At 40.7% G+C, this 24698-nt stretch overlaps 1 protein-coding gene across 18 annotated transcripts in view; it reads left to right on the top strand.

The window, feature by feature from the left end:
- Nucleotides 1-24152, top strand: part of epb41a (erythrocyte membrane protein band 4.1a) — a 60250-nt gene extending 36098 nt beyond the window's left edge. For 7 of the 18 annotated variants that reach the window (XM_019350938.2, XM_019350936.2, XM_019350933.2 and 4 more), the window contains 6 exons: nucleotides 1062-1232; nucleotides 14446-14574; nucleotides 18569-18670; nucleotides 19987-20067; nucleotides 20326-20445; nucleotides 22147-24152. In XM_019350938.2, coding sequence (XP_019206483.1) covers nucleotides 1062-1232; nucleotides 14446-14574; nucleotides 18569-18670; nucleotides 19987-20067; nucleotides 20326-20424 — 582 coding nt within the window. In that variant the 3' untranslated portion in view covers nucleotides 20425-20445; nucleotides 22147-24152. Of the gene's footprint in view, nucleotides 1-841; nucleotides 887-1061; nucleotides 1233-5822; nucleotides 6195-14445; nucleotides 14575-18568; nucleotides 18671-19986; nucleotides 20068-20325; nucleotides 20446-22146 lie in introns of those variants that run through there. The other 11 variants (XM_025902234.1, XM_025902235.1, XM_025902236.1 and 8 more) reach the window with 4 other exon arrangements.
- The last annotated feature ends 546 nt before the right edge of the window (nucleotides 24153-24698 follow it).

Raw genomic sequence — 24698 nt, 5'->3', positions numbered from 1 at the left:
ATCTCTGAAACACTGTTTCAGTCTGCTCAGATCGGCTCTGTTAAGGTGGCATTTTGTTGATCTGGATCAAAACAAGAAATGGATTTTTATGGAAACGTCAAAGCTAACAGTATGTGCAAGAAACCCCAAAACTAAAGGCCTTTTATGAAGAGCCATCAAACATTACGTTTATGGATGTGCCGTTTAAATGTTCTGACTCAACCTGTGCTTATTTTTCACGATGAACTAGTCCAAATATATCTGAAAGCTAACAGTTTTCATGGCAAGTACTCACTTGTTCACATGATAGGACGTGTCTGGGTTCTACATTCAACAGTAATACGACTCTCATCCTGCTCTGAGCAAAGCTGAGGTCTTTAGTAGTTACAGCAGGTAAAGCAGGTGTGTGTTTGTGAATGCTGATGTAAAGCCGTCGGTGTTCCACCTGTGCCTTCCTTTCTGGAAGAATGAAAGTGAAACATCAGAGAGACTCTTTAACCACTGAAGACCCAACGTTTCCATCTCTGCCCACGTCCGACATAAACGATAGTCATTACTGTAAATAATAATGGCAGACATGACTCAGAATGAGTTTTGCACTTTTTTGCAGTGGCCATGTTTTTCCTTTGTGTGCCGGCTTTGGCTCGTTCACCCCAGCGTGGATGTGCACACAGTCATCTTTCTTGCTTCGGTTCTGTTAGCGCTGCCATCTGGATTTTTTTGTCAGATTACATTGTTGTGTTTGTTCTCATTAAACATCTTCTGCTGGCATTGATGCAAACCATGATTTGTGAGCCACAGACCTATACCCACTAATCATTAGTAATGCTCTGCTGCTTCCTTTATTACTGCTAACATGAAGCAGTTTGGTTTGTCTGGAAAATCTGTTCTTCCACAACCTCTAAAGGTCAGTGGGACATGGCAGACCCAGCACTGTTGAAATATTTAATATATATTTATAGAAAGTGCAGTCCTGTGTTTTCATTTGCTTTCTTCTCTTGTCTTCCCAACCTTAATCGTTGCCTGTCAGTGTAGTTGTTTCCTTCCATCAACCTACTCTCACTTTTGCCTCCTTGTTGAAGGACCTGGATAAGACCCAGACTGAAATTATGCGGCACCATACCAGCATCAGCGAGCTGAAAAGGAGTTTCATGGAGTCTGTACCGGAGCCTCGGCCCAGCGAGTGGGATAAGCGTCTTTCCACCAACTCTCCTTTCCGCACAGCGAGCATCAATGGTCAGCTCCAACCAGCAGTAAGTCTGATGAGCTCGGTGCAGTGCAGCTCCTGTTTGCTTTGTTTTACTCACGTGAATTACACAAAGTTACCTTTGAAAGCTTTTCCAAGACAGGCATGCTGACGTGTCAAGAGCAATCGAGCAGTGAAATCAGTTCACACGTATAGAATCGCTCATGCTGGCTCACTGACACACTCTCATGACTTACTGGGATGCAGGAACATAACACAGACACTGCTAATGTGTTTGGTGACTGGTGATGGTTTTCCTTGCCATGACAAGTCAGAATGTCTGCTTTGAAACAGCCGCTCTGCACATACTGATGCTCCTCTGATTCTAAAGCTGGCAAAAATCGGTTTCTAAAAGCTTCAGCATTGACTAAAAATGTATCAATCCTGTCTTTTTTCTCTCTACATTTCAATATAAATGTGATAAATAATGAACACAAATTAATCACCACAAAGATCAGTCTCCAGAATTCATACTGTATGTTCCTACGATTATAAATGTTCAAAATAATATGACAGGCGTGCAAGGAGACACATTATGATCAAAGTACATGTGTACAATATGCTTTTGCCACCTGAGTGTGCATCATAAACAGCTGACACACACAGTCACTTGAGTAGAAGTACAGATACTTGTGTTAAAAATAAACAAAGAGTACTGATTCATCTTGTTTAAAGACACGACAAAGTAGAGACTCTGAAATGGACTCAAAGTATAAAAGAAAAAGAAAAGTAAACAGTTTTAACACAGGAACATTACTTCAGCTCCGACTGTGATTCTATGAATGAATCCTAAAGATCTTTAATGTAGAACACCAGTGAATTAAAAGGAAAAACTCTGTTTGTTGCCTCCATCGTGGATGGTCGGGTTGCCTTTGTGTGCACGCCTAAAGAGAAAAACAAATGGGATTTGGCAGGAGGGGGAACCTGAGATCAGTTGGAAACAGGTCACAATAACTTCTTCTGTAAGAGCAGGTAGATGTGATCAGCTGAGCTGTGCTCCTTAATGCTCGCTCCTCTTCTGTGATGTTAGCTCGGTGCTGAAATAACACAACCACGGTTCATGGAGCTCTTCACCAAAATGCTGTTTCACTTTAACCTCTGAGCCTAGTGCCATAAATGATGTTTTTGTCTCTTTCATCTCTGCGTGTGCAATAAGAACTGATGATGATACAATAATGGATTGTCTTTGAAGAGTTAAATATTTCTTCCTTGTAGACTCCAATCAGTTATTTAAAGTTATTTAAGGTGGAGTGACAGGAAACAATAACTCTGTTGAAATGTCTGAAATCTGAAAATGTCAGAAGTACAAAGTCGAGATATTTCTGAGTTCAGCTGTAAGGAGTAAAAAGTAAAAGCAAGCAGTAAAGATGGCTGAAAACTCTACGTATGCACAGTAACAGAGTATTTGTACTCTGCTACGTCTCGCCTCTGATCATAAATATAAAATATGTTTTTAACCAATCAGAATGTGAAAGATTCCAAATTCATACACTGATCCTCCACTAGGTAGCGCTGTTGGCTTTCACCATGTTATTCCACAGGCACAGACACTTTTCAAATTTCCTTCAATGTCGTTGATGTGACGATGGCATGCTTGTGCAGGAGAGCATCTCCACGGCTGCACTTCCATACCCAGCGGGAGGTGGCGTGTAGTCTGGTGCTTTGTGGCCAGGCTGCAGCAGGCCAGCACTGTGCAGCGTTTATGAGCAAAGAATATCACGAGCATTGGTCAGCCAGCTCCCCCGGCTTGTGCTCAGCTGCACGCTCACTATGCTTCAAACCAGCAAACCTTAAGACCTTTGCACAGTACTACAGAGCTTTATGCAGCGCATGGATACCAGAAAGTTTACTACAAGGAAAGGCATCTGTGTGAGCTCAGAGAAGGGAAACTCCAGAAGAAATCAATCAAACATGATAAATAAATAAATGATAAATGGTTGTACAGCTGTGTAACTGGGACAACAAAGGTGGAGCGGAGCAGCGGATTGACCAGCAGCCAGTTCGTGCAGCACAAACAGTGTGTGGTCATCTTATTGTTCATACTTGCACAGCTGCCAGATCATTTTGCTGCTCGTAGCTGTTGTAATCAGGGTAGTGTAGAAAGAGTTTCTGATGCAGCTTTCTTCACACACTGCAGAATTTTCTTATTACAATTATACAGTAACATTAGACATTTACATGTAAAGGTTTCTGTTTGATCCACCTTTTTATGAATCATCACAGGACGTCTGTATTTTGGACAGTTCTATGTAATGAAATGTGTGACAGAAGCTGGGGAACCACCGTCCTGTACACGGTGCCTTTATTACTATCTGGGCCTTCTTAGGGGTTTGGTGTTTCTGGTAAATTACCCCACGTGGCATGGATAACCCGATCCAAGAACTCGTTCAGGTTCATTCTCTGATATGAACAAGTACGAGGTGTTGCATGGGTGTGCATGCCTCCACTAGAGCCAGTGTTGTTTCAGTGAAACAACATCTTTGGTTCAGCTTTGTTCATCAGTATAAGCAGCGCTTAGTTTGGTGCTCATGTCTTGTACTCTCTTTATGTAGGTGCTTCAAGCTTTGTGACCTTGCTTCACCTGCCAGTCGCATGGCTCTGTTAATCTGTGCATGTCCACTGGCTCGCATACAAACTGTAACAGTAACAGAAACCCAAGAAAACAAACTGAAGGCCAACGGTGCCAAGAGGACTGATCCCCCACCCCTCGTCATCCTTATCCCTCCACCCTGCATCGTTCCCTTCACTCTTTGTTTTCCTGTATCTCTGTCATCTCATTCCCTTTCCTCTGTAGCGTCTGGGCTAATCCCAGCTACGCCATCCTCTTCCTTAGAGCTTCCATCATGCTTCCCTGTGAGTTTAAAAGCTGAAGGTCAGAGAGGAGGCCAGCAAAGTTACAATATTCCCCTCTGGCTTCTCTTCTACCCACAATTTGAAGACACTGTTTTTATCTCAGAAATTATATTTTACTGAAAATCTAGCCATAGCAGCACTTTTTATTTTATTTTTAAAATATATATATTTTTGCTGAAAGCCTCAGGCAAAATTCTTAAATTTCACATTAGTGCTTTGCTGAGTTATGACATAGTGTATGAAAAAATAAAAATAGCCTTCTCATGATCTCAAAGATCTCTAAAGCCCACCATGATGGACCCTGCTCTGTCACCGTACAGACTCCCCAGCCTGTGATCTTTTTACACACTGTTTCATCTTTGGGTGACTGGCTCTTACTGACCAATGAAGGATTGTTATGATTTTTTAAATTTACTGACTTGGTGTATTTTACCTGGAATGAATTATCTAACATTCGCCCTCTCTCTGTCAAACTCGTGACACAGAGCAGAGATTCGCCTTCACTAAACCCGACTGCTCTCTTTTACTGTAGCGGTCAGCTGTTTCACTCCGATGCTGTGTGTACACACTCACAGGGATGGACAAATCTATAATTACTCATAGATTTGGATTATATAACATGCAGCTGCCTGATATTAAATTACTCGTTTAACTGAACTTGTTAAAAATCCCATTTAATTACAGGAAAATTCCTGTTTCATGAGTGTGAATCCATGAAATCCACCGTATTGCCCAAAGTGTTCATTCATCTGCCTTCACACACAAATGAACTATGAATTATTCATCCATAGGGTTTAGTTCACCCTTTACCGTTATAATTACCCATAATTCTGTTGTCCATGTACAATGGCTATAAAGGGCTAATCTGTTCTTATTGTGTTTCTGGGAATTTTTGACCGTTCTTCCAGAAGCACATTCGTAAGGTTGGATGAGAAGGCCTGGCTCGCTGTCTGTAATCCATCCCAAAGGTGTTCTATGTGTCGGACTGAGGCCAGTCAAGTTCTTCCACACCAAACTCGCTCATCCATGTTTTTATGGACCTCGCTTTGTGCGCTGGTGTGTAGTCATGTTGCCACCACGTGGTAGGTCACATGGTGGCAACATGACTACACATGTGACCTACCACGTGGTGGCTGAGTTGCTGCCCTTCCCACTTTGTTATAATACCAGTAAAAAGAGACTCTGGACTTATTACTGAGGTGGCATCCTATCAGGGCCCCACGCTGGGATTCACTAAGCTCCTGAGAGAGACCCATTGTTGCACACAGTTGTGTAGAAGCAGTACACATGCCTAGGTGCTTGATTTCATACACCTATGGCCACAGTATCAACTGGAACACCTGAATTCAGTGATGTGGGTGGGTGAGTGAATACTTTTGGCAATGCAGAGTAGGTATAATACACACTATCATCTATCAACACTGTAGAGGTAGATGAAGAAAGGACTGTCACTGTTGTTATGCGTTCAGCAAAGTCATTGTGGTTATACTGTGCTTCTAATCCACAATAATCAGAAGGCAGGTCACTCTGAAAAAGCGGGACTCAGAGGCTCTTGTGCTGTTGTTTTTAAAGTAATTCTCAATAATAAAGACACCCTGAAAGCTTAGTGTTTTCAGACATGAATCTGTGTACTTTCTGATCATCCATTTCTTCTTCCTCTATGATCCTTCCCTCCTGTCATTCGACTGTATTTCACATGTCTGTTCATTGTTATCTGTCTCTCTTGGCCTGCTGCTGAGCACAGCGAGGGAGGCACACTCTGTTTGGACAAAAGGTAAGAGCATGTAGTTTGTCCCCAGAGCCAGGGGGGTACAGACCTGACTGGCTGCTGGAAGAAGATGAGGAGAACAGTGAAGTGGAGTGGGTTGATGATGGTGAAGATGAGGAGGAGGAAGAGGAGGAACAAGCTCACGGTCACACTCTAAAGGTGGTCGTTAATGAGCCACATGAGAGGGGAACTTTGGTCAACTCGCGCGAGCCAAACCCAACCAGGCTTAAGCACTCCAGGATGTCCTTCTTTCTCTCTGGCCTGCTGGTGATGGCCCTGACTATGCTGTGGTTAGCCTTTATTTAAAAGCTAATACAGTGGCTTGCAAAAGTATTCGGCCCCCTTGAACTTTTCCACATTTTGTCACATTACAGCCACAAACATGAATCAATGTTATTGGAATTCCAGGTGAAAGACCAACACAAAGTGGTGTACACGTGAGAAGTGGAACGAAAATCATACATGATTCCAAACATGTTTTACAAATAAATAACTGCAAAGTGGGGTGTGCGTAATTATTCAGCCCCCTTTGGTCTGAGTGCAGTCAGGTGCCCATAGACATTGCCTGATGAGTGCTAATGACTAAATAGAGTGCACCTGTGTGTAATCTAATGTCAGTACAAATACAACTGCTCTGTGACGGCCTCAGAGGTTGTCTAAGAGAATATTGGGAGCAACAACACCATGAAGTCCAAAGAACACAGCAGACAGGTCAGGGATAAAGTTATTGAGAAATTTAAAGCAGGCTTAGGCTACAAAAAGATTTCCCAAGCCTTGAACATCCCACGGACCACTGTTCAAGCCATCATTCAGAAATGGAAGGAGTATGGCACAACTGTAAACCTACCAAGACAAGGCCGTCCACCTAAACTCACAGGCCGAACAAGGAGAGCGCTGATCAGAAATGCAGCCAAGAGGCCCATGGTGACTCTGGACGAGCTGCAGAGATCTACAGCTCAGGTGGGGGAATCTGTCCATAGGACAACTATTAGTCGTGCACTGCACAAAGTTGGCCTTTATGGAAGAGTGGCAAGAAGAAAGCCATTGTTAACAGAAAACCATAAGAAGTCCCGTTTGCAGTTTGCCACAAGCCATGTGGGGGACACATCAAACATGTGGAAGAAGGTGCTCTGGTCAGATGAGACCAAAATGGAACTTTCTGGCCAAAATGCAAAACGCTATGTGTGGCAGAAAACTACCACTGCACATCACTCTGAACACACCATCCCCACTGTCAAATATGGTGGTGGCAGCATCATGCTCTGGGGGTGCTTCTCTTCAGCAGGGACAGGGAAGCTGGTCAGAGTTGATGGGAAGATGGATGGAGCCAAATACAGGGCAATCTTGGAAGAAAACCTCTTGGAGTCTGCAAAAGACTTGAGACTGGGGCGGAGGTTCACCTTCCAGCAGGACAACCACCCTAAACATAAAGCCAGGGCAACAATGGAATGGTTTAAAACAAAACATATCCATGTGTTAGAATGGCCCAGTCAAAGTCCAGATCTAAATCCAATCCAGAATCTGTGGCAAGATCTGAAAACTGCTGTTCACAAACGCTGTCCATCTAATCTGACTGAGCTGGAGCTGTTTTGCAAAGAAGAATGGGCAAGGATTTCAGTCTGTAGATGTGCAAAGCTGGTAGAGACATACCCTAAAAGACTGGCAGCTGTAACTGCAGCAAAAGGTGGTTCTACAAAGTATTGACTCAGGGGGCTGAATAATTACGCACACCCCACTTTGCAGTTATTTATTTGTAAAAAATGTTTGGAATCATGTATGATTTTCGTTCCACTTCTCACGTGTACACCACTTTGTATTGGTCTTTCACCTGGAATTCCAATAACATTGATTCATGTTTGTGGCTGTAATGTGACAAAATGTGGAAAAGTTCAAGGGGGCCGAATACTTTTGCAGCCACTGTACACAAGGAAGCCTCTCAGCATTCATTCTGCACGGTCCCTCGATTATCTAAAGACTGCTTGATTCGAGGGATGTTTACTTTCTGCTCTATCATCAAAATTCCTCAAAGAGACCCAAATAAACTACGAATGAAGGACTCATAAAGAAAAACTACTCTTTAAAGAAAGCCTGTGTAGCATTTGGTGAATGACCGCCGTGGACACGAGGCACTTTATGCTTGCTCAGCCTTTTCAGGGTCTTTCTTAGAAGAATGGTGGTGGACTGTTTCCAGACAGACATGCCTCTCGTGGAGTCGGTCAGGGTTTTTCAGCTGAAGTGAAAGCTAACAGTTCTGCATGACTAATGCATGTGTAATTTCTTAAATGATGCTCTTTCTATAAAACCTGCATGTTTCAGGCAAAAGGTTTCCGTCCTGACCCATTAATCAGCTTTGCAGAAACCTGATTGAAGTACAGGAACAGTCTTACTGTTGTATGGTAGTTTCAGGTTTTGCTGCGGTTGTAATCTTTTTCAGACGCATATATCTTTAAATCAGACGTGGACAATCATACCAAGGTGAGCCATAACATAAGAGCATCTGCCTTGATATTGTGCGTTTACTTGCTGAGGTTTGTGGGGTTAGAGCTTGTGTGAAACTGACTTTTTTGCTGTGTGTGTGTGTGTGTGTGTGTGTGTGTGTGTGTGTGTGTGTGTGTGTGTGTGTGTGTGTGTGCGTGTGTGTGTGTGTGTGTGTGTGTGTGTGTGTGTATTAGGGAGGATGATCTTGGTGCAGAGAGCCAGTTCCAGCTTTGAATGCTGAGGTGATGAGTGCTATTCAGTTTGCATGGTTTTAGTTGTGCTTGTTGGTGTGGTGTTACTGGTTCTCTTAAAGTGGACAAATACGCACTTCTTTTTTTCAGTTTTGTACATTAGCCTTCGTATTTTGTATTTCTTGACTCTGTAATGTCAGAGAGGACACTGATGAGACATTACACGAGTTTGCTTTTATTGTTTTTATTTATTGATTTAGTCTTTTATAGTCATGTGTGTGCTGGAAACGTGTCAGACTGATAGAATCGAGGCCTATTTGAGTGACCACCATAAATATCTGCCAAAATGCAAATAATGTAGAGGTATTATAAGTAACTGAGTGTGTACATTTGTTTTACTGTGCCTGGCGCTATAACTAGTCAGCTCTTTGCATTAGACAGCAGAGATGAAGACTGACTGATGCCTGTCAGGGTTTGTTTGTTTGAATCCCTTTAAAGACACAACTGTGTGCTCACAGCCCTCGATACTTGCTAATCTGCCTGTAGTGCCTAAAAAGTACTGACAACATTGGGGATAGTGCGGGTTCAAATGGTGAGGTGACTTACACTACCGCTCAAAAGTTTTAGAACACCCTAATTTTTCACCCCAAATGTCTCATTGCACTCTGAAATGAAAGCATAGTAGAAAAAGATATTTTTTTCCAAATATTAGTTTGTCAACTAAGTTTGTCTTTTTTGAATGATCTCAGTGTCAAATCTTACACGTTCAAGTGTGGAGGAGTTGACTTTAGGAGTCAATCCTGTTTGTCTGTTTTTAAAGTCTAAATCATGCAAATCAACAGAAAAACCTCTGAAACGTTTCCAGTGGTTTAAATTTGGTAGTAAACAGAGTTGTTGTTTCCTCAGATGAAAATGTGCCCAGTTTGGAAATTTGGCCAATTCAACTGGTTATTAGGCTGTTTTAAAACGAATGTCGTCAGAACATAAGGTGGCTGTACCAAACACTGACAACAAAGCCTGAACTCTCTTATTCTGGCTTTTTGTCTGTAAGTAGGAGTTGCCCTGTTGGTTTAACTAACTCAGAGGTTCCCAAAGTGTGGGGCCCGCCCCCTAGGGGGGTCGCAGAGCCATTGCAGGGGTGGGGGGCGCGGTATGAAAAGGGAAAAAAAGAAAGAAAAAAAGAGCGCTTAGACACTGTGGACAGGTTTTTGACGGGGCTCCCACACAAACGCAAAGCAGGAGATGAAGCATCGCCAAATATGTTTCCAAACCAACTTCCTTCAAGCCAAAGACAGGAAAATATGGTGAAGCATATCTTCCCTTTGGCTTCACCTGCACAAGTGCCAAGGTAGGTCTCCCCTGCAAAATTAGTTTTCCCTGCATCGGGAGCAGCGCTGGGCTCTCCAAATCACGGACAAACAGTATCCCACAGCTGTTTATGTGTTTAAACCCATTTTGCACAGAGAGACATTTTTTGAAAAATGTATTGACAGCAATGTTGAAAATTATTACACAGGAAAAAAACAACTACACGTAAAATAATCACACCGTGACGCCTCTGCCTTTCTAAATGGAGGGACAGTAACTGCGTGTGTGTATGTAACGTGTAAAACCTGAAGATAGTCAGATTAACAGTATTTGGTCTCTATCTGCCATTCTGCAATTCATCTCATGTAAACAATAACGTGGCGCACAGCGTGACGTGAGAAGAGGCACATACCTTTGACGTTGCGTGACGAACTCTGTGGGCGCGAACATTTTTCTTGTAAAACAAAGGGGGGCCTGGCAAAAAAAAGTTTGGGAACCACTGAACTAACTAAACCGTGTATGCTGAACAAATATACACAACCATTGGTAGGTGTGCGCACGCTCAGGTTATCTTGGTTTTTAAGTGTAAATAAATTGAACTTTCCTCGCTGGAAGCAGTGAAGGAGGTTTTCCTGACCATGAAAAAGAAGCTGTGGTCATCTGCCAGTGGTTTTTATCCAGTGGGTGTGCCATTCCCACCACTGTGTTTCTGTTTTTTCAAAACGTACCAGAATTGTTTCTTTAGCTGCTCTTAATTTTCTCACTATTATTCTGATTTCTACATGACTGGTTTCACTTGCACTAGGAGCTCCTTTGAGAGCATGCACCTGCACCTCTTTAACTGTTTTTTTTTTTCTCCTTCTAATGTAAAAATCTACGCGCTGCTAACGGAGACATGCCAAACTGTGTTTTATTGTTCTTGTAACAGTGACAATAAAGATCTATTCTATTCTATAGAATGTAAATGCCACACTTTGAATCATCTTCAGACTGTATACTTGCTGCATTTAAGAGGTGTAATGGTAAATACACAGGCTATACAGCTCTTTTCTAATCTAACTGAAAACAGCCAAATGTACCTTTTCTCACACACACAACACTTCTATGTCTTAAGCACTTTCTCATTACAACTCCAATGTTGAAAAAGTTGGGACGCTGTTGAAATAAAATAGAATGCAATGATTTCTGAAACCATTATTTAATTCAGCAATAGATCAAATGTGTAAAGAAAGAAGAAAAATACTAGCTCATCCTGAATTAAAGATGAGTTGTTAGACTTTTGTTAGAGGACCATTGTATAAAGAATTCTGGCTTTTCAATTATTCTGAATCTTCAGTTTCATATTTTTCATTTAATGTTTTTCCAAATATTTTGAATTGGTAAGAATTCTAGACTCAACCTAGACTCTATCAACCCATGCTGTTGTAATAGGTGCTTTACATGGTTTAGCACTGTTTTCTTAGTTACTATGTTGGTCTAAAACTTACATTTCAGCACTGATGGATCCTTTCCAGATGTGCAAGTTGCCAGATTCATAGTCAGTAATGTATCCCCATACATCCAGCTGAATGATGCTTCTTCATCTCGTCTTTAGTCCAGGTGAAGTGACGTCCACATTTGCCAAAAAGAAAACAAATCAGATGTTTCTGACCACACAACAGTTTTCCACTTTGCCTCAGTCCATGTGACATTTGGCCCAGATTCAGGATGATGTTCACATACAAAGTCAAACTGCATATGTGGACCGCACCGTGAGCCGTTTTCACATTCCTGGAAGTGTTCCCGAGTCTTTGCACTGATTTCCATGACAGAATCATGCCTGTTGTTAATGCAGTGCTGACTTAGGGAGAAAGGTCTCGCTCACCCAAAATCCTTGTGCACATGGATTTCTCTAGAACCTGTTGATGCTATTACATACTTTAGATGATGAGAAATTTGCAGCTTTCACAATTGTTTGTTTGACAAACAATTGTTTTGTAGCTTGTAAATGCAGTTTTTTTGCAGAGTGGTGCCCCCCTGCCTGTCTGTACTTCTGAGAAACTGCCTGCCTGCTCTGCTTATACTCAGTCATGTGACTGCCCTGGTAACAAATAGCCTGTTTGTCTGCCTCATGTTCCCTCAGGTGCTTCTTAAACAATGATTTGTGGGGATTTTCAGACAATCATGATATGATAATGAAAAGTACAGCCTCACAGACTAAGCTCAAACTGACTTTTGTGTGCACTTCATGCCAATGTGGACACACTTATCAGTGGCTGTGTACATCTACTGAGCATGCACCATCAATAATAGATATATTATATTCTGTTAAAGAGCTGTGTTATAGCAGGAGTGGCGACATATTTTAGCATCTCTTTTTTCCGCCCCACTAACATTTCAAAGGGAAATGTTCTGGTTGTTAAAAGGGAACATTTTCTCTGTTTAAACATTTGGTATGATTTCTGTGTTCTATGAATAAAATGTGTTTAAGGGATTTGCTAATCATTGCATTCTGCTTTTATATTTTACTCAATGTTTTTAGAATTGGCATTATTAATCTCGTGCTATTGTCACACTTATGTCGATGGAATTGATAAGAATTTAGCGATTCCGATTCCATTATTGAGATCACTTATCAATTTAATTTCTTATTCACTCTCACGAGGTTCTCATCGTCTCCACGTTGAGAGCCAGCACCATCACTGAGCAGCGTATGAAAGAAATTGCAGTCATGCACGTTAACTGCATGCTGTGTGCTCACACGTGTTCCTCCTCTTTGTTGTGATCCATGTAGGTTCATTAAGCAAAAAAGTCATCATTGCAGAGAACGAGTAATGCAAAATGTTACTTAATTACTCCCAGGAGAAAGTAATCATTATCCTACTTGTTGCATTACTTGTGTTGTGTTTCTTTGTAAAATGACCTGAAACACATTATCTCATAATTTAACAGCTGCTTCTAGCTTCTAGCTGCTGGTCTGGGGTCAGCATCACTCGGCTTAAACATCATTCTGGGTTTTGGCTAACTTAGCATTAGCATGCTGTGCAGAGCGCCATAATGGAGATGTCCTGCCTACTGATCATAAGCTCTGATGTGGAATGTGTGAAACTATGAATACAAGCAACCGAAGTTGTTTTCCTTTGCCGTATGCTGCTGAGGAAAAACTGAAGGAGCTCAAACATCTGGAGTGAGCTTAAAGAAAAACTTCTCAAAGCTCAAAGGAGCTAGTTGATGTGGTTTTGGCAGCACATGAATCCCCATAGATCATTGTTGGTGGTTTTCTGGGAATGCCTAACAGAGGGGAATGTGACGCAGACCTAGAACATGCCGGGGTGATCTTCAGAGTTCTCCATGAAAAGCTAGAGGATGTGGCTGAGGTCTGTATGGCTGAGAAACTATCAGCGATTGTTTTGGTTCCCTTTCACCCGGTGGAACATTTGAAGGAATACTAATAAAACTGGGCAGAACGCTGATCTTTAAAGCAAACAATCACCAGCATTTTAACAGACATAAACCTAATGTGGAGGAGGGAACCAACTAAAGACAGACAAATGGTTGTAATGGACGCTTGCACTCAGTAAGGAATAACAGAACTGCATTAATATATTGAAATGCAATGTCTCATCATTTCCACAAACACTGGTCGTTTCCAGCTGCAGGTCTTCACTCCTACATTTTTGCAGTTTAGGAAACATCTCGTGCATGGCGTTTGAAGGCAGAGCACTGCAGAAATTGTGGCTTGATTTTTATTTTCTACCAAATGAAATGTTGTTTTGTGCAAACATTTGGATGCCATTTGGAATACTTTGTCCTTTGTAGTTGCACACTTCATTATTTGCCTGCAGCTGCTAATTATTTTTTAAGTCCGTTTTTGTGCAATGGGCAGAAACAATTCTGCAACATTAAATATATTATGGCATAATACATGGGTTGACATGCGCATTTGAGGACCTGAAGGCTGATTGTGATCAGATCAGAGTGATGACAGAACTGTGTGACAGCATGAGAAAGAGACATAATTAAGAATAGATTGTTGCCCAAAACGCAGGAACATGATGAGTGAACAGTGCAGCTTGACAGTGACAAATTATAATGACATAAACTATATTTTCAAGTTATCCTTACTTCTAGTGTCTAAAACATTTTAGTATTATACAAAAGTTTTATTACATACATACAGCAAGTTGTGGAATCATGCAGACAGATCATATTTCTGTGTCACAGAGGTTTGGTACAGATTATTTGTCTAGCGTTAAGGTGCACTCAGCTTCATGCCACACTTTTATCTAATCACACTCACATTTATCTCGAATAAAAAAAGGCTTTGGTAGATTCAGTTATAATCATTAGAGTTCCCTGTTAGACATGTTGTAAGTCAGGGATAGATTTTAAACATGCTGGTTTTCATTAATGCATTTCCCAGTACAACAGTTATATTACCAGTTGCCTTAGTGAAGTGGGATTTAAGGATCAATTCATAGTTTAGTAAGAAATCCAGCAGGATAGTTTCTGTGTGTATAAATTTGGAACAAACAGATTTTGGATTTCTTTCCCTTGAGTTGTATAACAGTTACAATGCCACAGTTTTTTGTTGTGTCTTTGAAAACCCTGAGAGTTTATTGCTGTTTATCTGATTTCTGCAGTCTCCTGTGCTAAAGACCCAGACAATCACCATCTCAGATGTTACCAATTCTGTAAGAGGAACTGCAGCCTACAAGGACATACCCTTAGTTCACACTGAAACCAAGACCATCACATACGAGTCAGCTCAGGTGAGGTGAATTTGAGACATTTCCCCCTTACAAAAATATGCATTTTACGAATTATTTTCTCAGATTAAACACAAAGTATAGCTTTTTTTTTTTTTTTTTACTTTGTGTGCAACGCTACTACACACTGTCTGGTTTTCATAAGCCTGGCCTAAAGTTTTGGCCCTAGTATTAAGGAATGGTGAACATAATGGTCTTAATACAAGAATTAAATTAGGTGTTTGGAAGCAGACTGGTGGGCTGAAGTTCTGGCCTGGAATCAAAGGCCCAAAGCCACCACGGTCAGAGTTATTAGCCTGGTACAAACAGGGAAAGGTGGTCACTCAGAAGAACAAGCAGCCTTCCTGGGAAAGGCTTTTCACCCACCTTCATAGGCCTTGGGTCAGTACGGAGTGTTTCCACAGCAGATCCTGAGAGTACTGGTTGGTCACCTGCTAATTACAGAGTAGGCTTTTCCCCCTCCCGTTATTTGCAGGTCCAGCAAACTAGCAGTTTCCAATCCAGTCTATTATCACAACAAATCCACGTAAATCTAATTAAAATGAATCCTCCGTCTGGTAAAATGTAATTATTTACCAGGTTAAAACTACTTTCTTTTAAAATATCTTTTTCCCTCACTGGAGTCTCCAAGTCCGACCGGCTTCAACCTGCTGCTGCAGTGTCCTACAACCTCCCTCCTTCCTGTTTCTCTCCCCTTTACAGACAAGGGCTCAAATCATCACCAATCCACTAGTCCCTGTACTCGACTCCAAATAGCTGGACTAGAGTGGAATCTCCACTTCCACAGGGTGTGGCCTATATCTCACACAAAAACGCAAAAGCATGCAATAATTGAAATGCAACTCTTTGTTTAGTGGCAGATTCGATTCTACAGGGTGGGCCATTTATATGGATACACCGTAATAACATGGGAATGGTTGGTGATATTAAAGTCCTGTTTGTGGCACATTAGTATATGTGAGGGGGCAAACTCCTCAAGATGGGTGGTGACCATGGTGGCCATTTAGAAGTCGGCCATCTTGGATACAACTTTTGTTTTTTCAATAGGAAGAGAGCCATGTGACACATCAAACTTATTGGTAATGTCACAAGAAAAACAATGGTGTGCTTGGTTTCAACGTAACTTTATTCTTTCATGAATTATTTACAAGTTTCTGACCACTTATAAAATTTGTTCAATGTGCTGCCCATTGTGTTGGATTGTCAATGCAACCCTCTTCTCCCACTCTTCACACACTGATAGCAACACCACAGGAGAAATGCCAGCACAGGCATCCAGTATCCGTAGTTTCAGGTGCTGCACATTTCGTATCTTCACACCATAGACAATTGCCTTCAGATGACCCCAAAGATAAAAGTCTAAGGGGGTCAGATCGGGAGACCTTGGGGGCCATTCAACTGGCCCACGACGACCAATCCACTTTCCAGGAAACTGTTCATCTAGGAATGCTCGGACCTGGCACCCATAATGTGGTGGTGCACCATCTTGCTGGAAAAACTCAGGGAACGTGCCAGCTTCAGTGCATAAAGAGGGAAACACATCATCATGTAGCAATTTCAAATAACCAGTGGCCTTGAGGTTTCCATTGATGAAGAATGGACCCACTATCGTTGTACCCCATATACCACACCAAACCATCACTTTTGTTGTTCCAACAGTCTTGGAGGGATCCATCCAATGTGGGTTAGTGTCAGACCAACAGCGGTGGTTTTGTTTGTTAACTTCACCATTCACATAAAAGTTTGCCTCATCACTGAACAAAATCTTCTGCGTGAACTGAGGGTCCTGTTCCAATTTTTGTTTTACCCATTCTGCAAATTCTGTGCGCCAATCTGGGTCATCCTCGTTGAGATGCTGCAGTAGCTGGAGTTTGTAAGGGTGCCATTTGTGAGTAGCTAATATCCGCCGAAGGGATGTTCGACTAATGCCACTCTCCAGTGACATGTGGCGAGTGCTACGCTGTGGGCTCTTGCTGAATGAAACTAGGACAGCCACTGATGTTTCTTCATTAGTGACAGTTTTCTTGCGTCCACATTTTGGCAAATCCAACACTGAACCAGTTTCACGAAACTTAGCAAGCAGTTTGCTAACTGTAGCATGGGAGATGGGTGGTCTCGTAGGGTGTCTTGCATTGAAATCTGCTGCAATGACCCGGTTACTGCGTTCACCAGCTATCAACACAATTTCGATCCGCTCCTCACGTGTTAACCTCTTCGACATGTCAATGGCTGTGAACAAAGAGAAACTTGTAAATAACTCATGAAAGAATAAAGTTACGTTGAAACCAAGCACACCATTGTTTTTCTTGTGACATTACCAATAAGTTTGATGTGTCACATGGCCCTCTTCCTATTGAAAAAACAAAAGTTGTATCCAAGATGGCCGACTTCTAAATGGCCACCGTGGTCACCACCCATCTTGAGGAGTTTGCCCCCTCACATATACTAATGTGCCACAAACAGGACTTTAATATCACCAACCATTCCCATTTTATTACAGTGTATCCATATAAATGGCCCACCCTGTACAACACTAGCATGACCTGCTAAAAACTAGGTCAGTCATCTGTTAAACACAGGGCTGGGATTCAATCCCAAATTCCTTGAAATGTCTGTGGGGCAAAACAGCTGATCAGATCAAACCTGCATAGTAGTGAAACTGTAAAAAGTTTTCAGTCCTTTACACTGTTACCAAACCAAACCAACATTTTCTAGCTTGCGTTGACGCTGTATAATGCATTCTTAATTCGGTTTTGTTTTATGTCAGCTCTCGATCGTGTCCTGTGATTGGTCCAGTTTCCAGGAATCATCAAAAAGTAATGAATGGATTTGCAGTATTCAGCACCCTCCTTATTACAGCCTGAGCGTCTGTTATTTATTTTCCCACTGTTGTGACTCCTGTGAACACTTGTCTGGTTTCCCCTGTCAGACACTGTTATTTAAGTTTCTTCAGACTGACTCTCTCCAGTGCAGCACGCTTCTCTCCTGGAACATAATTATCACTTTCTCTGCTTCACCTAGAGAGCTGAGGGACATTTAACCAAACATTAGTGGGGGTGTTTGGGTCTATCTGAGCCTGTGGCGATTACAGAAAATCCAACATAAATTACTTTAACATAAATGTTTAAACATGACGGGGCTTAAAGCGATTTCTACTACAAATACTTTATCCTCCAATATACAAACTAACATGACTTTACATTTCCCTGGAAATACTTTGTATTCAGTGACTGAAGTCTAGAACCCAAGAACCTCATCAAACGCTGCATTTCGTCCTTGAGATGCTCTGCCAGGCCAGAACTGAACCAGCCTCAGTTGCTGCTTCTTTGTGGATCTCACTACCTGCAGTTTTGTCCTTTTTAGGTTGAGATCATGTGACTGAGTTAGCCATGGATCAACATCCCATTTCTTTGCTTGTAGCATGCTTTGGGTGATTAATCATTTGTACTGTTAAATGCTGTTTGTTCAGTTTTGCAATAACTTGATGCTTCAGAGTTTACTTTCACACCACTGACTGTTACATTGTTGCTTATGTTCTTGGGATGGCTCATCTTGCTTTGGTGCTCCAGTTTCAAATGCTTTACCAGTTTGCATTTCTTAAAGCCACATTGCTGTTGTGAACACTGGAAGCTTTAGCAGAGATCCACAGAGTGTTCCACATCCTTGGTTTTCACCTGGATGTGCACTGTGGACACTGGAACGACACAAATCTGATCAATGCAATTTTCAGCTGGTAGACGTCCAAGTCCCACAGAAAAGAGCTATGATTTATAATGAGAAGCTTCAAGTTAATAATAACCTTTATTAGAATATCAATACATTAAAAAAAGAAAACACATTTCACTTTTACCTGTTATTATATATTAACAACACAAAGTCTGTAAAGCCTTTATGGGTCTGCACACTTTTATCCTTTTCTGACATAATGAAGTTCATGTACTGCATTTAAATATGTGAGTAATTTCTTGTCTGGTACTTAAAGTTATCTCTCCCACAGCCGGTGGACAGTGTGGCAGAGAGGGAGTCGGGAGTGCTGCTGAGTGCCCAGACGATTACTTCTGAGACCATCAGCACCACCACCACCACCCAGATCACCAAGGTCTGGCACACTTCACTAACAGCTTCTCAGGCAGTAGAGATCAGTGCACTATCACCATGTTGTGATAGATGTCTGCTGTTAGTCACTTAAACCAGCTGTCTTGAAACACAGGCTGTGTTCGAGTGACAAACATTTTCAGTGTGGGTGTGCTTTATTAAATCAGATGTGACTGTTTACATGAAGCATCCTCGTCTCTCCCAACAACAACAGTCTCAGATGGTACTGTGGTTTTTTTACATCGTTATCTTTTATTTGTGGCACATGTTTCTGGTCCCAGTATTTTCATGTAACAGAGCACAACTTAATGTGGAGCATCCCACAGAGTGGGAGAAAAGTTGCCCAATACAAACTCATGAATGCTACTGAAATGAGTTTGTTACAGTCGGATGATCAGTTTGCAGTGTTTCAGGGTAAAGATAACTCCAGATTTTATTTGATGATTCTCATGTTTAACTTAGATCACTTCCAACACATGAACTTACAAAATTCGGAAGGTCTGCATAGTTTCTCCCATTTTAAAGATGTTGATCCACGTAGCATAAATAATCATTGTCAACTCTTTCTACATTTTTTATTTACTTGTCCAAAGGATTCAGTAGATCTGCTATGCAGAGCAAGTGTAGATGATCCGTCAGTTAAATGGTTTCATGACCATCTTTTTAGAAGAAAGCTAACAGAAACTGAAGCGATCAGCTCAGGCATCAGCACATGTGGGACTTAGACAGCTGGCTATGAATTGGAGTCAGCATCACACAGCAGGAGCATTACGTGCATGGCACATAACTTTAGATGATTCAGTCAGGGTCGGGTACATTTTGTGATCAGCTGTTGGATCAGTTTCTAATCGAGCAGTCGCTACATAACTCCTGTGCTCCTCCCGGCCATCAGACTTCTGCTGCGAGCCTCTGAGATCTCACACAGTCTCCATCAGAAACTGATGGCAGTTAATTCAATTCTTATGTGAAAGACATACTCTCCTACATCTGCTTCATTCAGCTGAATTGACATACTGATACTGATATGTTTAATATACTGTTTCCAGATACGGAAAACTTTCATAAGCATACTCTTATACTGTTACTGTAAAATCTGCTCATTTTGAAATGAACTGACTGTGACTGTATCTGTAGAGGTTTCCACTCAGTAAGTGGCGTGCTCTGGCCTCGCGCTGGTGAATGTGGTGTGAGGTCATTCGGTCCTGGGGATTTAAGAGGATACACAGTCACTGTCAGTCACTGTCTTTACTTTTCCTCTGTTCAGAGGAAAAGTAAAGACAGAGGGAGGATTTAGCTTTTTAAAGCTTGTCTCTGTTACAGACGGTGAAAGGAGGGATCTCTGAGACTCGCATTGAAAAGAGAATTGTCATCACTGGGGACACAGAAATAGATCATGACAAGGTAAATTCAAATTCATTATGAAGTTAAAGCATTTCTCAGTGGTTCGTTGTTCACACTAAATCATGTTTTCCTTAAAGGTCTGGCTGTGTGTTAGCTCATACGCTGATTTACATGAAATGTACAAATACCACATAAGTGACCCTGGAATTATTTGTAGGCCTAGTTTGCCCCACGGAGCATATGCTACATGAAAGTCATGTTCGTTACTTGCAGTGTGTGTTGTGCAGGTCATTTAGGAGTGTGGTGTTTACTCTGTAGGCTTTGGCCCAGGCCATTAAAGAGGCAAAGGAGCAGCACCCAGACATGTCTGTCACCAAAGTGGTTGTGCATCAGGAGACGGAGATCACCCCAGAGTAAGACGGACTCATCCTGTGGAAGGCAAGTGTTACATCTGGATTTCATCTGTCCCCACCAAGTACCCACTGGTCTGACTGAAAATCACTTGTGAAGGTCATACTGAGTATAATTATAAATGTGACGAGGATAAAAGAAGATGTTGAAAAAGTTTAAACTTAACCATGAGTTAAGACATAAACCAAAGCCTCCTAACCCCCTCCACCTAACCACTAACCAGCATAAATAATTAAGAAACAGCAGTCATGCAACTGTGCCAGGTTACAATAACAGCCACCAAAAGAAACTTATGTACTGTAAAAGCTATGATGGAGACGAAATACATCACCAATGATGTAATGATAGAAACCGACTGAACCAAGTCATGGAAACATGGAGATATTTATGAAAGACACAGATCAGTTATCAGGTGTTTGCATGAAAGTGAAACATGGTGCCTCCACAGTGTAAGGTGCTAGTGCCCATGTGGTTTTAACTGTTTCTTTGTATATGTGATGTTAAAGGGTCCAGGCTGGGAATCTGATGCTGTTGAGCTGGTTGGCAGGCTGGTATGTAAACAGCCCAGCCTACCTTCCAGTTTGTCTGAACATGTGAGTAGGGCTGGGTGGCCTGCAGATTGTTGAAGCCCTCAGTGCTGTCTCACAGGAAGATCAGGAAGGCGTGATGCCAACTAAAGCTCCCAAAGTGGTAAAAGCAACAATAATCATAGTTTTGTAAAACACTTTGTTTGTTCCAGAGAATAAAAAAACCAACAGAGACAGATTTTTGTTGGTATGTTAACAAACTCAGTAGCATCACTTGGAGTGAAGGTCAGCAGACAGAGCTAATGTAAAGAAACAGAGGCTGGGTGAATCTATGGTAACAGCTTCCACAAAGAGCTGCGTCATGTACGGCCACATGGGTCCTGAAACACTTTCAAACAGTCTGTTTACTGTCAATGTGGAGTCAATGAATGGCCTCAATAGCCGATCACACAGAAACTTTAAGACACTATATGAACTGTAAATGTTGATGGTCAGTTTCATGACTTTTTAATGAATTGTAAAATAAAAACACACATTATTATTATTCAAACATTATTATTTCAGAATTTAGTCTATCTTTTTCCATCTATCGTTATAAAAAATAGTGTGTTTATTATAATGGCCAATAAAAATGAATTATAAAGTATTTTAAATAAACTATTAAAAATAAATGAATCTATAGTTCAGCAGAGGACAGAAATAACAATCAAATAAATAAACTCAATAAAAAGCGTATTTAAAAACTATGTTATGTTTTTAAAATCTTTAGAAAACACGGATGAACAAAATGAGTGACTCAGAAATCAAACTCGAGTACAGATTTGCAGCAGCATGGTGCTTTTAGTCTGGGACCAAAGAAACTTGTCATTCTATATTCTATGTTTCAGTTTGATTTGAGCTGGGTGAAATGCTTCATAGAAATAAGTGCTCTTTAAATGTATGGTTAAAAAGCTCTTTAATGTTTAGTAAGACTAATGTAGTGTTATACAAATCAAATTACATTACATATATATTTAAATTCTCATTTTCTATGTAATATTCCTTGCTTCGTTTTCATTTTCTTTTTTGGTATTAGGGCCTCAGATATTTGGCTTTCATTGCCTTGTGATCAAAAATGCAGATATTTTCATGTTTAAAGCCACTAAATATTCTTTTTCCCTTTACTTTCTGTCATCTTTCCTTTGTCTCAATCAAACTTCAGCCCTCTCAGCTTCCCCCCACCCCACCCCATTCCTCCTCGTATCTCCATCACACCATTTTACCTCAGCGCACCCAACAACCATCAACGGGAACCACCAGACCTCATCAGAGCGAACCAGCTTCAACAATGACAAATGAACTTGACTCCACGAGTGTGAAGTTTGGCCTGAAGGAGACAGAGTCACCAGAAAATTCCCAAGAACCCTGCCAGTATTCCCCACAATCCCCCTCTTGTTCCATTTACTGCCAAAAGAGCAGCTGCTGGAGTTATGGATGAAAAATCATCTTTTTTTTAAATATGAAAAGGAAATTAAAGAATAGCATTTGTGGATTTCTTCCTCTCCAATTTGTGTGGAGATTTTACGAAAAAATCAAGGGCATTTGGTCTTTTACTCTTGATATATTGGTAATTTATTTTTCTACAGCTTTTCTTACCATCAGAATTGGTTACCAGTAACTTGAAAATCAAGTATTTTGTAACAATGTATTCCGAGCAGCATTGACAAAGGGATTGTGGGTGATGTCTCTTGGGATTGTACACTTTGGGACTCGCAGGATCCCTCTCAAATTTTAGTGCAAGTTTGGTGTCATTTCTTGTACAGTAAATATTTTATTTTCCCTCTCGACGTAAAAATAATATTTTTTCAATTTGTGTATAGGAAAAGATTGATTGTATCAAACTAACGTGCGGGAATTAATCCTTTCATCAGACAAAGTTCTGGCATTTGTTCAGTGACACCTTTTGATTGTTTAGTTGTGTTTTTGTGCTCGTGGTACCAAAACAGGGCTTCATCAGGACCACAGAGATCGTAGTGCACTGACATGACTTTTATTTATTTCCACTTTTGTGCGTTTTGTGTTTTAGATATACTATGATTTTATATTGACAACGTTCCCCACACCGGTTATAGTTTGTGCATAATGTTTCTACTTTTCCTCACAGTGGGCAGTGTGTACACTTCCATTGGCGCTGCTTTAAAGACATTTGCCATCTGTGAAATATTGAAGTCAGTAAAGAGAAGAGCAAAACATCAGAGTCTGTATATTTAGACTTTATTATATAAAATCTGAGTATTGCATCACATTAAAATGATAGAAATGGTTGACATATCCAACTCTTAATAATAATACGGTAAATTGGGATAATTTTCTGTTATATTTCAAAGAACAACACAATTCAGATTATCAGCTGATTATAATGGAACAACAGAAAGGGGATGAATGTGGTGAAATTACAGCAGCAAGGGGAAACGACACAGAGGAGAAACTCGGCATGTAACGTTAATAAAGCAGAAGCAACAAAAAGAACGAGATGAAAGAACAGAATCAAAACAGCAGTGATGATGGATTCTTCTCATACTGTCTAACTTCTATAATATTTGAACACAGCAGTAAAATTGTCGTATGATTATGATATATGTACTTCTTGGAGGACAAAGCCGACCACGTCTGCACACGCCGCCCACTGAAAGCAGAAACACAGAGTCACTGCCACTCAGACGTTTGGGGTCACTTGGGAATGTTCCTGTTTTTGAAAAAGATTTTTGTTTACATCAAAACATAAAATGACAACAAATAAAAAGCCTTAGCCTTTATAACTGGGACCCCAGTTCACCCTGAACAATGACATAAATCATTCATTTTTATCATCCAGTGAGTTTTTGTTAACTTTCCATTTAAAATGTCAAAATCAAATTAATGAAATACAGTCGATATTTTTACACTTTAAAGAACATTTCAGAGTGACTTCAGGCGTTTTAGCACCAGTGCACACTTTGCACTTTATCTTCAAACACCAGACTTTTAGTTACAAGATGCCCTTTAAAATCCTCTCCAGTGTTTGTTGTTCTCACTGTATCATTATGATCACAGTACTCCTCCTCCTCTGTGTCAGCAGTCCACATCTTATTTTCTATGTATTTTTTCTTAAATGTAACCCTCACATGATCATCACACAAAAACATGTAAAAAGCACCATGCACAAAATAAACACTGTTGTGGTCATTATTGACATTCTCATCTTGCAGTTTGTTTGTAGCCAGTGTCGTCATTCCTGATGCTTTTGCATACATTTAAGGTCAGTTCACACTAAATATCAATATGTAATCGAAGCTTTATTACCAAAGTAACTAATAAAATATGCACCATGTTCAAATATTCCTAAGGCTTTAGAGATAACCTAATAGTTGTTTCGCTGATTACACCATCCTGATTTTTCATAAATATTTGAATCACCCTGTAGACAGTTAACCATGTAAAACTCTGTCCTTTTAAATCGGTCTTAATTATTATTTATTGCTTTGTTAATCAATTTGTAGCTTTATTTTTGCGCTGTGCTCAGTAAACAGCTCGCTCTGGCTCTGATATCCATTCTTTAAAACTTACCTGATGCCACAGATTCTTAGATGACTTTTTAAATGCAGCAATTAAATGTTTAGATATTAAATTAATTAGGAAAATGAATTAGTAAAATTATTTTATTTACATATTTATTTTCAAAAATTCAAAAAGGCCCCAGTTCTATTTATAGTGCTGTAGTAGATTTTAGATTAT

Source organism: Oreochromis niloticus, linkage group LG22, assembly GCF_001858045.2.
Source record: "Oreochromis niloticus isolate F11D_XX linkage group LG22, O_niloticus_UMD_NMBU, whole genome shotgun sequence".
NCBI lineage: Eukaryota > Metazoa > Chordata > Actinopteri > Cichliformes > Cichlidae > Oreochromis > Oreochromis niloticus.
The sequence above is the reverse complement of the archived record's forward strand: the minus strand, read 5'-3'. Positions and strand labels throughout refer to the sequence as shown.